The sequence below is a fragment of the Manacus candei genome, unplaced genomic scaffold (assembly GCF_025592945.1).
Source record: "Manacus candei isolate 608988 ecotype Guabito, Panama unplaced genomic scaffold, ASM2559294v1 h1tg000056l, whole genome shotgun sequence".
NCBI lineage: Eukaryota > Metazoa > Chordata > Aves > Passeriformes > Pipridae > Manacus > Manacus candei.
The window spans coordinates 5,327,684-5,341,240 of record NW_026138104.1 but is presented as its reverse complement, the minus strand read 5'-3'; the positions used below and the strand labels follow the sequence as shown (position 1 = coordinate 5,341,240).

General features: G+C 33.8%; 1 protein-coding gene across 6 annotated transcripts in view; it reads right to left on the bottom strand.

The window, feature by feature from the left end:
• The window catches only part of MALRD1 (MAM and LDL receptor class A domain containing 1), a 248,132-nt gene that overhangs the window by 115,958 nt on the left and 118,617 nt on the right, over nt 1-13,557 (bottom strand). For all 6 annotated transcript variants that reach the window (XM_051802231.1, XM_051802232.1, XM_051802234.1 and 3 more), the window contains 2 exons: nt 4,852-5,097; nt 3,503-3,660 (listed from right to left, as the gene is read on the bottom strand). In XM_051802231.1, coding sequence (XP_051658191.1) covers nt 3,503-3,660; nt 4,852-5,097 — 404 coding nt within the window. The remainder of the gene's footprint in view (nt 1-3,502; nt 3,661-4,851; nt 5,098-13,557) is intronic.

Sequence of the window (13,557 nt, the reverse complement as noted above, 5' to 3'; positions counted from 1 at the left end):
GTAGCAGTAGGAAACTTACGTTTAGATTATCAGAATAATAAAATGTTATCATTTCTTTCGCCTAATAGTACTTACTTGTCTCTATATAAGCACATTTAAAAATGCACCATTTCTTCTAACTCATAAAATAAACCAGTACTGAGTGCTGATAAGGTACTAAAACGGTCATAGTGAATATACTGCACTTTATCTTCAACATATCTCCTGCAATGGATTGTATTCCCTTACAATTGCCACAGAGAAGATCCAAATATCTCAAAATCTCACTGGAGTAGCAGAGTTTTGACTATTTGTATCCAGATCTTTTCTGGTAATATTCCGTTTGCCTGATGAACTTTCGCAGTGCTGTTAAACATTTTGTAATTTGAATTTAGATATATGGTGAGCTGGATATTGCAGTCTCTGTAAATAGCTGAAATGTCAATATCTTTCATTTGCATAAATATTAAGGGGGGTTGAAGAATACTATATGTTTGCAACTAGTTCAACGTCCCATCACTTTGATTGGATTATTATCACATATACAGACAATTTTCTCCAGGGAATATGTAGTACAATTTCAGCAGAAAAAAAATCAAAACAATGGTAGTTGCAGAGAAATTCCATTAAGAAAATGAATTGGTTTTTTTCCAACAGCAAACCTTAACAAAAGAAAGTTCATGCTTGGCTATAGCACCCCTTTTATGATCCCTCAGTTTTATTGTTTCTATCATAATCTGAGATACTACTTTATTAGTATAATAACCTTAGACTTCTTGAATGTGGACAAGCAATGCAAATATTTAGAGACAACACCAGTGCATACCACAAACTATGATTTTTTAAAAGTGGCTTTTTACTCTGGTTTACTGTTTTTCTTCCACTGTGATATTTCAGGAGGAAGAGGAAGTCTTCCTCATTCTGCCTCTATAGATTATTTTCTCATCATATTGTTCATTGCTGTACTATTGTATGTATGGTGTTCACTCTCAGTTCAACTTCTAATGGATGGGATGACTTTAGGTAGAGACAGTTTCCTAAGCTGTCAAACTTGAGAATGTAATTATCTTTCTAGATTCTCTCCTCTTCATTGCATTTTCAAATAATCACTACCTACAGATAGTGATTTCATTGACATTAACTTTATTTTAAATCAAGAGATACTAAATTTGGAGGGAAATATATTGGTATTACAGTTTGAACTTGGAGAAGCTTCAGTATGACTTCCCATGATTATGTGCTGTTTAATTAGACTTTATTTGTACAGACACTGCTAAGTAGAAACTCTAATTAAAATATTGATTTATGGATCCTTATAAGCAATATAACAGGTAAACTGAAGCTGATCTGCAAAAAATCCCAGGTACAATAATGAGAATATTTTTTCATATCTCCAGGTAGAATTCTGTTTTCATTAAAAAAAAAGAAATTGAATAAGAATAATTAGTCATGCCTCCAATGTCTTCTATTCATACTTCCTTTAAAAATATCTTTAGGCTCCCTGGAGACAAGGGTTTAAAATAATATAAAATTAATGTCTGAAAAGTTTATTAGGATAATAAAATTTGGTGAAAATAAGAAGAGGGCAATGTGTCACTGCAATAAAAATAAAAGAAAGAGAAAACGTAAAGAATATTTACAAAACCTAGAAAAATAAAATATTACTGATTGTCATATAGAAAATTCCATAAAAGTAATACATTTGAATATTAGCAGAGCAAAAAATAATCTCTATAGACTCTTATTGATGGGAATAACTATCTAGTAAATCTTTGCCCAGGTTATTTTTTAAAAAAATAAACAAAAAAAATTAAATCCCTTTGTCCATCCTGAGGATGAAAAAAATAATTATGAATTTCAACTGCTTGACTGGAACCCCTCAGAGACAATATCTCAGTAGAGAACAAATGTCTCTTTTTAACTCATTTTAGGTGGTGTGGTTTGTTTGATTCTTTTATTTCACTTCTTTTGTTTCCTGTTTAACAGAAGTATTTGAATATGTATTATTAAATTCACTACATGTAATAAAATGAGATTAGAATTATTTTTAAGTTGTTAAGGCAACTGTCTGTGCTGCAACATACTTAGTGTGATAATTACAGTACACAGTCAACAAGGATATAAACACTACCTGCACACCACTCACACGTGCCTGATGCAGCTAATATTTATTTTCCACAAAAGTTAGCTTACAAGTTAGCTTGCAACTGAAATTATGCAATCCTAAACTGCTCATAATTACAATATTTGGGTGTTACAATAAACACAGTTGAGTAATACAATAAAAATATAATTTGATCTTGGAGTTAAGATAAATATTTATTTTTGTACCTTATTAATTTTAATTAATGGGATCTATTTTTGTTTTAATTTTTTAATACAATAACAATTGAAAGTTATTTTTAAGCAATTATTTCTATTTTTCTTTAATCTACTTGCCTCATTTATGGATTTGAGCCTTTCTAGGAAAAAGAGTTGTATAAATATATCTCATTGCTATACAGTTACTTGATGAGTAGCCTGTTGTCATTTGTAGGTGTTTGGACTAATCCATGAAAAAAAATCTCCTAATGCCTGTCAAAGGGTTCATTGTTTTTATATTTCAGACAGACACATCCTAGGTTTTATCCTTAGATATTAAAGCCTACTGAAGTCTTTTATCTTCAAGGGTTTTAAATTATTCTTATAATATACAGAACATTTGAGAAGTAGCTACATTTTTAGTAGCTTATTTTCACGGAAAAATATCATTTATCATTTAAAGATAAGGTAGTCAACATATGCACTGGAATATTTCAAGGCAGTTAACCAGGACAATATTAGAGATATTGTAGAATATCATATGGCAAATAAATTGCACCACTGGAACAACTAGAACTCCCTGCACAGATACAAATGAGCACAAATACACACACTGTCTTTTGCAAAGGTTTCTACTCTGTCTAGAAGTGCTATATTTGGTCATTGGATCCGAAGAGCATTGATTATTTCTACTCAGAATCACATTATGATTTAAAAACTGCTTTTACAAGCAGTTAATACTTTTTAATGAACAACGAAGGAACAGTCAATTTTTAATGAATGTCTCAGTTTTCACTTGTGAATTAATAACTAAATACGTTTTTTAAATAATTTTTTGATCATTACACATTTGGTGAAGAAAATGCCATTTCTAAAGAAAATTGATTATATATTCTGTACTTGTTTACATGAAAAGATAAATTATTTAATGCAGTCATATTTTTGAATTTTATTCTCATTTTGTGCACGTTACAAATTCTTTTTTTTTTTCGTGGATGCCATCCCATCAGAACAATAGGGTTGTATATTGATAGCTACCAATAGGGATGGCAGCAAAAAATGAAAATAGCCTCGCCTGGAGAATATCAAAGAGATAGGTACTGTATGTAAAGAGGGAAAATGGAAAGAAGATTTTAAGACTTTCTGTGGCTTTTAAGAGAAGCTGGAGCATATACACCCTTACAGATATAATATATTCAAAATAAAGTGTTTTTTTCATTACCTTAATCAGAACCTGAATATGTCCCATGGCTTTTGATGACTTGAAGTACCAGAAGCTCATCACACAAGTCCTACTTGATTCTTTCCATATGGAACTCTTCACGTGGGCTTTTTCATTTATTAGGCCTACTGCAGTGGCCTCTAGATACAGGAAGTGTCCTGAAATTAAAATATATGTCACTGAAAAATGTTTTAGACTTTCAAATTATACAATTACAAATATAAATTATTTAGTCAGAGGAAATTGTAAAAATAGATGCCTAGAGTTAATATTTTCCAATCCTGATATGGTTCTTGAGTGTGCCATCTTTATTTTTAATCAGGAGCATAATACATTCTACAAGTTTTCAAGTTCATTCTTTCCTTTGTACAAATAACAAATGTGTAGTTCACATAAACATAAATGTAGTATAAATAACAAACAAATTATAATAGCATATCTACTAAATTTTATGTATGACTTAGAGAAAAAAATTACTTCAGTAAACATGGAATAAAATGGGCTTATTGTAACTTTGACACTTCTCTGGCTACGCTACAATTGCAGATGTTTACCGTAATATTATGGGATGAGAAATTTGTTTTTTCCCTCAGGTCAAGCATATATTAACATGTTTAGTGACATATTCATGACAATACTTTAAAAACATTTATTACTAAAAAATGTAAATTAAATAATTTTTTTCCATATATATCTTTAAGTTTCTTGGGTTTTGTCCTTCAGCAGTTCACGTAAACATTCAACAACTACTATCGCACCTTTGTGCAGTTCTGCTGTGAAATATTTCAATTTAAGGTCACTTCTGAGCTCAGCTTTGATACCATCTTTGCCTGACCTGTAGGGCCTTCAAAAGCAAAAGATGAAGGCACAGAGCTTGTAGCAAGGACAAGAACAGATAACTGGGTGCTTTGGCCAAAACAAACCAGAAGGTGCATTACCACTAACAAAGGAGGCCCATTTATTGAAATTTATTTATTTAACATTATCTAAAATTAAAGTATGAATAGGGACTACAGGTAACTAGAAGCTTCCTGAAAATAAGCTCTGGAGGAATGGGACTCCGTGGACCCAGTTAGCTCAGAGCTGAGCTAACTCACCCTTGCAAGTTTCAGCCAGACCAGATGTCTCTCTCCAGACAAGTATCAAATTATCTTTTTTGACTCATATGAGAAACACCTGATTTTTCCTAACTTAAAGTCATTGTACAATGATAATTAATACTTTTATATTGTCACACATTGAAAATGACACCCTGATTAGACATGTTAGAACTCCCCTGATGCCTGAGAAGGGAGGTTTGAGACACTTCATGTAGTCAATTATGTCTCGTTTGTGAACTGAAAACATACCAGTTCTATTTCCAAAGGTGTGGTCCCCAGAAGGTCTAAGACTTTGAGGCGAGCTGATCCCTAGCACCCAGTTAAAATTGTCAGCCAGAGAATTTTTCCAGCCACATCTGCCGTTCTCAAAGGTGCAGGAAGTTCCACATTCACTCTCGTCTGTATTATCCCCACAGTTGTCCTCAAAATCACAGCTTTGTTCTGGTCTGTAACAGTTGCTGTTCTGGCACTGCCGATGGCCGTGTGAGCAGGAGCCTGAAAAGAGAAGAATCACACTGGTGAATCACACTGCTATGCATCCCAGCAAGGTTACTGGGAGGTTACATCTCAGAGAGCTTGGTATTTAGGAGGACAAGGGTGGTCCAGAGCAGTTTTATTAAGGCCTTTGGTTCCCCTGAAGTGCCAATCCATTATCAGTTTATTTCTTTTGTATTTTGTCAAGTGATTGCCTAAATAAATTACTGTTTCCCTTGTAAAGCCTTGAAGGGCAAGCTCCAGCCAGGCATTCCTTCACTAACAAAGCTTTCTAGTTTGACTTAATTGCTGACATTCTCCTTTCATGTGGTAGAGGATTAAATCATTTCATTTCAGCTGCAAAGTTCAGCCTACTTTAAGAGCTCTAATTTGGAAGAAAAAACTTTTCTATTTTAACTAGAGAGGTTTGCCTTTTAATGGACTTATTTTTTTCCTGACAAGTTCAGTGGGTTGATGGTGTCCTCTTTGTGCAGTATTCCTGGTATTATTCAGGGGTAATTCTACTATTGTACAGTCTAAAGATTGTAAGACTCAGATCACAGGATCCATTTCCAAGTTTCATGTTTTCATTTCAGATCAGTTTCTGCAGGACTCTGGATAAAACACAGCCCCTTCACTACATTCTATAATCAAGAAAAAAGACCCAAAATTCTTAAATGTAGCCCTACCCATTTACTTTGTACATTCTGCTCTTCCCCAGATAAATAAACAAGCATAATTTTATTTAGGACTAGAAATATATTAGCTCAACAGAAATAAAATTAGAATATGCACATATATGAAAGGTGTACAAGTGTGGGGAGAATGTGAGTTAATGGCTACCGAAAATCACATGGTGCTAAAAACTTGTTTCCATTGCCACTGTATTAATTTCAAGGAGGTCCTGATGGAGTTAAATGAAATTCACATAAGGCTGGATTTTATTAAGAGATCAGAAAAACTGATTTATTAATAAAAAGAGAATAAGAGATGGGGTATTCATTTGGCAACCTCTGTCCCTAGGCTTTTGTTTAAGCCAGACTCTAAATAACAAATACCCCAAACAAAGTGAAAAAACGTTCCAGACCCCTTTGGTGTAGGCTTTTGGTAAAGTGAAAACAAATCTTGAATTTCTAGATGTTAGCTAAAGAATACAAGTGTTAACCTTTTTTTTTAAAGTAAAAAACCTCCTAACACAATACTTATTAAAAATTAATAAAAATACAAATAAATATTAGAATACCATAGAAATATCTAGCAAATTTTCTAGGGAAAATATTAATTTTTAATTCCTGATTACTTAGTAACATAAAAATATGTATCACATTTGCTCCAGAAGAGTGTGCATGATTTGGCTTTTAGCACTTGCTCAGAGAAAGGAGGAAAAATATCTGAACAGAAAGAAGCAAACTAGAATAAAAATGTGATACTCATTGAAAGTCAAGAACATCAGGCAAAAGTCTCCAGACCTGGAGGCAAGAAAAACAGGTAATCTCTGACTAAAAGAAAAAGACTTATTTGAAGTCCACAGTTACAAGTTTATGAAATCATCAGTGGTTTTTTATTAGGACAGAATCTGTGAAAATGGTTCTGGTTAAAAGAATGGTGCAATTGTATCAATGAATCAGTCAGCGTCTGTCAGAAACCTTTATCAATCTGCTTCAGATTTTCAATCATCTCTCCTGTTTCCAAAAGGGTGACAGAGCTGTGTTGTAAAATTGCTGCTTAAGTTAAATGACATATACTTGTAGGAGCTATTTATTATAATCCTACATTCTTTTATGTGATTGCAGTAAGAATTTAGCAACACACTTATTTTGTCAGCAAACTAGGGATTTAAATTTCAGGATGTAGTTCATGCCTTGAAATACTATTCCTTGCAGTTCAAAGATCAATAATTGCAATAACTATTGCATTTTGAGGTCCCTTTGTAGCATTACTTCCAATTTCAGGTTGGAAAAAAAAAAAAGTTGAAAAGTGGAAGTCTTTGTTCCCTGAGGAAAAACAAAAAAATCCATCTTGAATCCTGGCATGAATGAATCTTTTCAAGCATGTGTAATGAATGATATTACACTGCCTAACTCAGTCCTTAACGTGACTTGTTTCTGGATGTGCTTCCATAGTATGGCTTCTCTTTAAGTGACATTACTTTATAAGGCTTTATAACTGTAGCAAAAAACACCAAAAACAAAACGCCCAGAACTCCAAACAAACAAACCTCCCCCAAAAACCAACCCTGAATCTATATGAAAAGGGTTTTTTTAGAACTCTCTTCCTTTCCTCCCTACTTTTTCTCAATCCTAACTATTCAAACATTCTGTTATATAGATTCTTGTGGGTATGAGAGAGATATTTAATTGACAGGAACTTAACAAAGTTCAGTAAGTTTTTCCTCCAATCAGAGAAGATTGGATTTTCCTCCAATCTTGAAGATTATTAGCGAGTAGACTTTTTGTGTGGTAACTGCATCAAATTAGGCTGCAGTAAGTCCAAAGGGGCTCCTAGTGTCTTTCAGATCAATAATCTTTGAACTGAGGAGGATTTACACAACAGAGGAAAACTGCTACACCAGTCAATAATCCCCTTGTTTTATATACCCTGAGCAAAATCAACAGGTCGAACACTTATATCTAAAAATATGTAGTTAGGACAAAGGCGAATCTCTTTATTTTATTAAGAAATACTCTTAAATGTATTTTGAAAAAAAATGTGTCGGCAAATATCAAGAGAGAAAATAAAGTTAGTAACAGAACTGAAATATGGCTTATCTTCTACATCAATGAACTTCGGATAAAGTTAACATGGTATATAGCTTGTACCACTGAAGGAGAACAGCAATAAATTATAGAAAATATATTCCTATTAAGAAACAGGCTCTATGTGTGTCACTTAAGTAATCTTCAAACTCTGGTAAGAACAGTTGTTTTCTTAAAGGAGTAAATCCAAATGTGAAAAAATTCTTTAATCTTTGAAACCATAGCCTGTTTCAAAACAAGGTTTTTCTATGAGATAGTTAATATTTTATATCACCCTATATCAGAGTAATAATTTTATTGCATGTTTACCTCCTCTGTTAAAATAAATAAAAATAATATTTTAAATCTCTAAAATATATTAACTCCATTAATATATGCTAAGACGATGCACATTATTTATTATTTTCTTTCGCCTTAGAAGATGGAGACATTTGAGAAGGACTTAATGTTTTCCAATATCACTTAAAAGTTCTGAAGATCTTCAGGTGGTCTTCCTATATCTCTGTTCAGATACTTCACATACCTATTGTTTTTACCATCCAAATCCTTTATCAGTTGTTTGTTTCCTTCATAATATTTAGTTTTCCCTTCATTTCAGGATAAGAATCATTCATCCTTCCTTTTATGTATATAGTAGATATTAGATATAGGGCGGTTTGTTGGTTTTTTTTGTGGGTTTTTTTTGGGTTTTTTTGTTGGTTTTTTTGTTTGCTTGTTTGTTTGTTTGTTTTGTTGTTGTTGTTTGGTTTTTTTTAAATTCCACGTATCACTTTACCCTCAAAATCCACTACAGGTTCTCACAGGTGTTTGGACTCATATCTGAGTATATAACCCTTTCATTTACATTCGGTATTGATGAAAACAAATTGTGTCATATTTGTTGGATTGGCCATGAAAGATTCCTAAAGGAGTTTTCTCATTACACTTTTACATTGAGTGACCACATAGAGCCCAATTAATGTAATTTATTAGAGACAAGATTAAGAAATACCTAGATCATGTTATTGATCATGTTCTGTAATTACTTGTAAGTAGACAAACAGTGATAGCAGAAAACACTAATTTTATACAAAAAAGCCCATCATTACATGTTGGAAAACTGAAGTTACTGAAGTGCAAATTAAAATTAAATGGTTGAGCAATTAACCATTGAATAGATAACCAAAGACTGTGATAAATACTTTATCAGTTAAAGGCTTTAAATAGATACCGATTTTCTTCCCAAGAGATATGTTTTAGTTTAAACTAAAATTATTTGACAAATCAAGGAAAGCTCTAGATGAAAACATAGTTAGTGTTATATAGGAGGTTAAATTAAATATTAATTATTAACCTTAATTTGCATATAATATATAATTTGCTTATAAGATTTTGGGAATTTATAACAGATAAACTAAGCATTTGTCCATGCCTATAGTACCTGCAAAATAGAGAGGAAAATCTAAGATCTCTCCAATAGATTTCAATCTTCTTGAAGCTGGTCCTTTAAATATCTTTGCTTATTAGAAGTAATTTAAATATGATAACTAAACTGATAAAGAACTTCTAGAAATTTGCAAAAATATGATTGTAAGAGTTGGACTTGATAGTCTTAGAGATCTTTTTCAGCCTTAAGAATTCTATGATTCTACGACTACATATGGGATTACACTAGTTATGACTAGTTATGAGCATTTAACAGTTAATCTCATAATTTAAACTTGTTTGTTTATTAGTTTTTATTGTATATCAACATTGCTTTAAAATCACTAGGAAGGTAATTCATGTTTTGGAACAACAGGAAACAGATTGATGATAAGGATATTCTAAAAGTCATTAAACTTGTTCTTCTTAAATTTATTATAATTAATCTTATCAACATCCATAATTAATGAATGGGACAGTTTACAATTATCAGAATTATCAGAATAACCTATTGGTGGGCATGAAAAGCTAGATCTGTTTCAAAATATTTTCAGAAGATTTTATTTACATTCACATAACTAGAAGCATACCAGCTCCTAAATCAAAGCTAGAGCTCCTGTAGAACCATAATCTGACATAGAGGCCAGAGTAATTAATCAGCAGGCTAAGAGTGTGACATCCCAGGGATAGGGGCTCTCTGGATAATTTAGATCTCTGAGCTTGTTCCCCGCAACAATTACTCCATTATCATTCCTGCTCTGAGTTGACATTACTGTATGACTGAAATCTATGTGTCCTTAAAAAAAATAATTTGTTAACAAGAACGTCTTTCCCCTAATATCTCACCAGTATAACCCAAGGACATAGAGTAAAGTGCTTTCATCACTGTTGATGATGCATAGTAATACTGACTTGTTGGTGCAGGAATGTGAAAAATGTATCTCATTCCAAAAGCAAAGCTTTAGAAGTTACAAGAATTTTTAAAGACTTTCAGAGGTTGAAGTGTTGGGGGAAAAAAGAAGATTTAAAAACTATTACACTTTATCAGCCTTAGTGGGTTTTTTTTTGTTGCTGTTGTTTTTTGTTGGTTTGGATTTTTTGGGGGTTTTTTGTTTGTTTTTGTTTTTTGGGTTTTTTTTTGTTTTGGTTGGTTTTGAAATAACCCTTTTTTTCTAGGATTGAGTACAAACATTTGGTTTCATAAGCCTTTCAAGTACCTTGACATATTGGTTTGTATTATGAGCAACTGAAAGTTTAAAAAAAAACAGAGCTTCATTTAATTTACAAAATGGACTTTTAGAAGAAACTGTTAACCTTCTAAGTTACTACCATTACAAAGAGCAGAAGAAGACTTCAACAACAACCAAAGCATCCTCAGCTGATTCCTCATGTTGTTTATTTCCACATACAAACACAAGAGAACTCTTTTCTTGTAATCAGATCCTGTAATATTCAACCTCAGAAACACTAAGAATCAAAACCACAAACTGCAAGGTAGCCTATTACTGTTCAATGTTATTGTCTCTGTCCACAACAGAGCACTGAAGAACCTTCTTTGTTCTGTTTGTTTGTAGTTTGTTATTAGAAAAGTATGGGCTTTTATCAGTTGCTCAATACACTATAACACATACCCAATCTGTGACCCAGTCAATGGGTCCTAACATGGTGTTTTGCTTTAATTAAGTTTACCAGAATTTCTGGAGAATTTGAGTAGCTGAAGGCACGTTTGCACTCAGTGCCTCTTCAGACCAGGTTTACAGCATATACTATAGGCATAGTGTATACTATAGGCTAAAAACAATGCTGTAAAGAGAAAAAGCTTCATTCTCAAGTGCTTAGATGCATGTGAGTGTGCATTCACTAAAAAGAAATAAAACCCCCAGGTTTTGATTAGAGAAGGAGGTGTTAGGTCTTGTTAACTGTTTATTCTTATACTACTTGTATACTAATACTGTCAGTAGTAAAAGTAATGCATACTTTCCACATAGCTCAAGTAATTCTACACCTGTTTATTCTCAAAATCATTCTAGTAGGTCCACTTAAAAGGAAATTTTTAGTTAATCTCTTCAGGTGGGAAATTCCCATGCAGAATAAGAAGAGACCTAGGCCTGGATTCACTGACAGATTGTAATAGCATCAAGACTGGTTTGTTCCTTGCCAGAAAACTCAAGCAAGATACAATACATGTTAACATTATTATTCCAGTCCTAAGCAGGTGGTTAATGTCTCCAACATAAAGAAATGGACACACAAGGAAAACTGGTGTAACAGGATATTCGCTTGATGTATCAGTTCTTATATAGAATATTCCCTTTCCAAAGCCAAGTTGAAATTTATAGCCTATACTTTTGAGGATGGACAAAGAGAAAAGTAATCCACATATAGTTTTTAAGCAAAGCTTTTTCAGAAACGATAGTAATCATCATATGCATCTACTACAGTGAGGAAAATTAGTACTAACTAACATGAAAAGCTTAATTCTTAATTCTTAAGTTCACCTGAGTTTGTTCTTAGAAAAAAAAACATAAATAAATGAAACCCAAACATTTACTAACTAAACTCCTTAGCAAAGACACAGAAAGAAGAAACATTCCTAAGGTATAAAGTCCACAATCTAAAAATATGTCGAAAAGCTATAGCATGGCCTTTAGAAGTACAACTCAACAGCTAACATAAAATGTATGACTGTACATCGGCATCTTGCCTGAAGCAGATTAAAAAACTATTACATTTATCTGAAAGCCTGGACTGGTGCATAATTGGTGACATCTCTACCTTAGAACCACAAGTGGTTTCTCTGTGACCTCCAGTTTAATGGTCCTGTTGTTATCTGACTGTCTGGAGGGTGGAAGAAGGTGTGGCATTTGCATTCCATGGTGCCTAGCGCAGGCTCTGGTCAGTGGTTTCACCTCCTGCTTTTCTGATGGGAGAAAAATCTGGAGATTGAATCTAAAAGATGTCTTGAAGTAAAGCAGAAACCCATAAATCAGAACAGTTTGAATATGAGGAATGGGTTGCACAAACTCTGAATAGCTGAGGTATGCCAGAAGGGAATTTCTATAAGGAGATCAAAGGAAAGTTGGGTAGACTGAACTGAAAGCATTTGATGATGTTATACCTCAGTCTGAATGAGAAGAGATCTTCACTGGCTGCACTGGAACATAGGTTCCTTTCATATTCTTCACCACACTCCAAGCTGTTGCCCAAAGTATATAATGGAAGCTGTGCAGTGATAAATTCCCTTTGTACAACTTCCCAGAGCTGCTGTACTGTGCTCAGTAAATTTGACAGCTGGAATATGCTTCCCTGAAATCCTACTCAAAGCCTGACCAATCAGTTCTCATTTACAGTCACAGACCTGACTCTGAGATCAGAGGGCAGGACACTGTGCTGGTCAGATCTGACCTAGGTAGAGAATATAGTGGACATGGAGGCCCAGAACCTGAGAAACGCTGTTTCCATAGCTGAAAGCATGAACAAAAATATGGTTAGAAATCCTTCTCTGCCAAACAAAGGTATAAAAAACCATGGCTTAAGCAGTAAATAGTCTTTGTATTTATTATATGTCCATAAGAGCTCAGATGTCTCTTCCACTGACATTTTCTTTGCCAAGTTATACATCTTTTTCTTATCTTCACTTTTGAATCCTGAACAGTCTTATGTCAAATTAAATCCATTACTGGACCACCTCATAATGTCTATCTATTATCAGTTGGGCAGCTCCACTATTTACAAATGTCAGTCTGCTCCCTTAAGTCGTCTGTATTAACATTCCAGCAGCTGAGGTCACTTGGTCCATGCAGCCTGGAGAAGAGGAGACTGAGGGGAGACCTCACTGCAGTTACAACTTCCTCACGAGGGGAAGAGGAGGGACAGGCACTGATCACTTCTCTGCAATGAATAGTGACAGGACCTGAGAGAATGGCCTGAAGTTGTGTCAGGGGAGGTTTAGGTTGCATATTAGGAAAAGGTTCTTCCCCCAGAGGGTGGTTGGGCACTGGAACAGGCTCCCCAGGGAAGTGATCACAGCACCAAATGTGACAGAGTTCAAGAAGCATGTAGATGATCCTCTCAGGCACATGGTGTGACTCTTGGGGATGGTTCTGTGCAGGGCTAAGGGTTGGACTTGATGGTCTTTGTGGGTCCCTTCCAATTCAGCATATTCTGTGATTCGACAATACAAATGTAAATTACAAAGGAAACTTTTAGAATATTCTCGGTAATGTACAGATGAGATGGAAGTGTGAAAAAGCTGCAAGAAACATAATTTCTGCAAGCAATTACAGCATTTAAACATTTATGCTATAGTATTCTTAAGTTA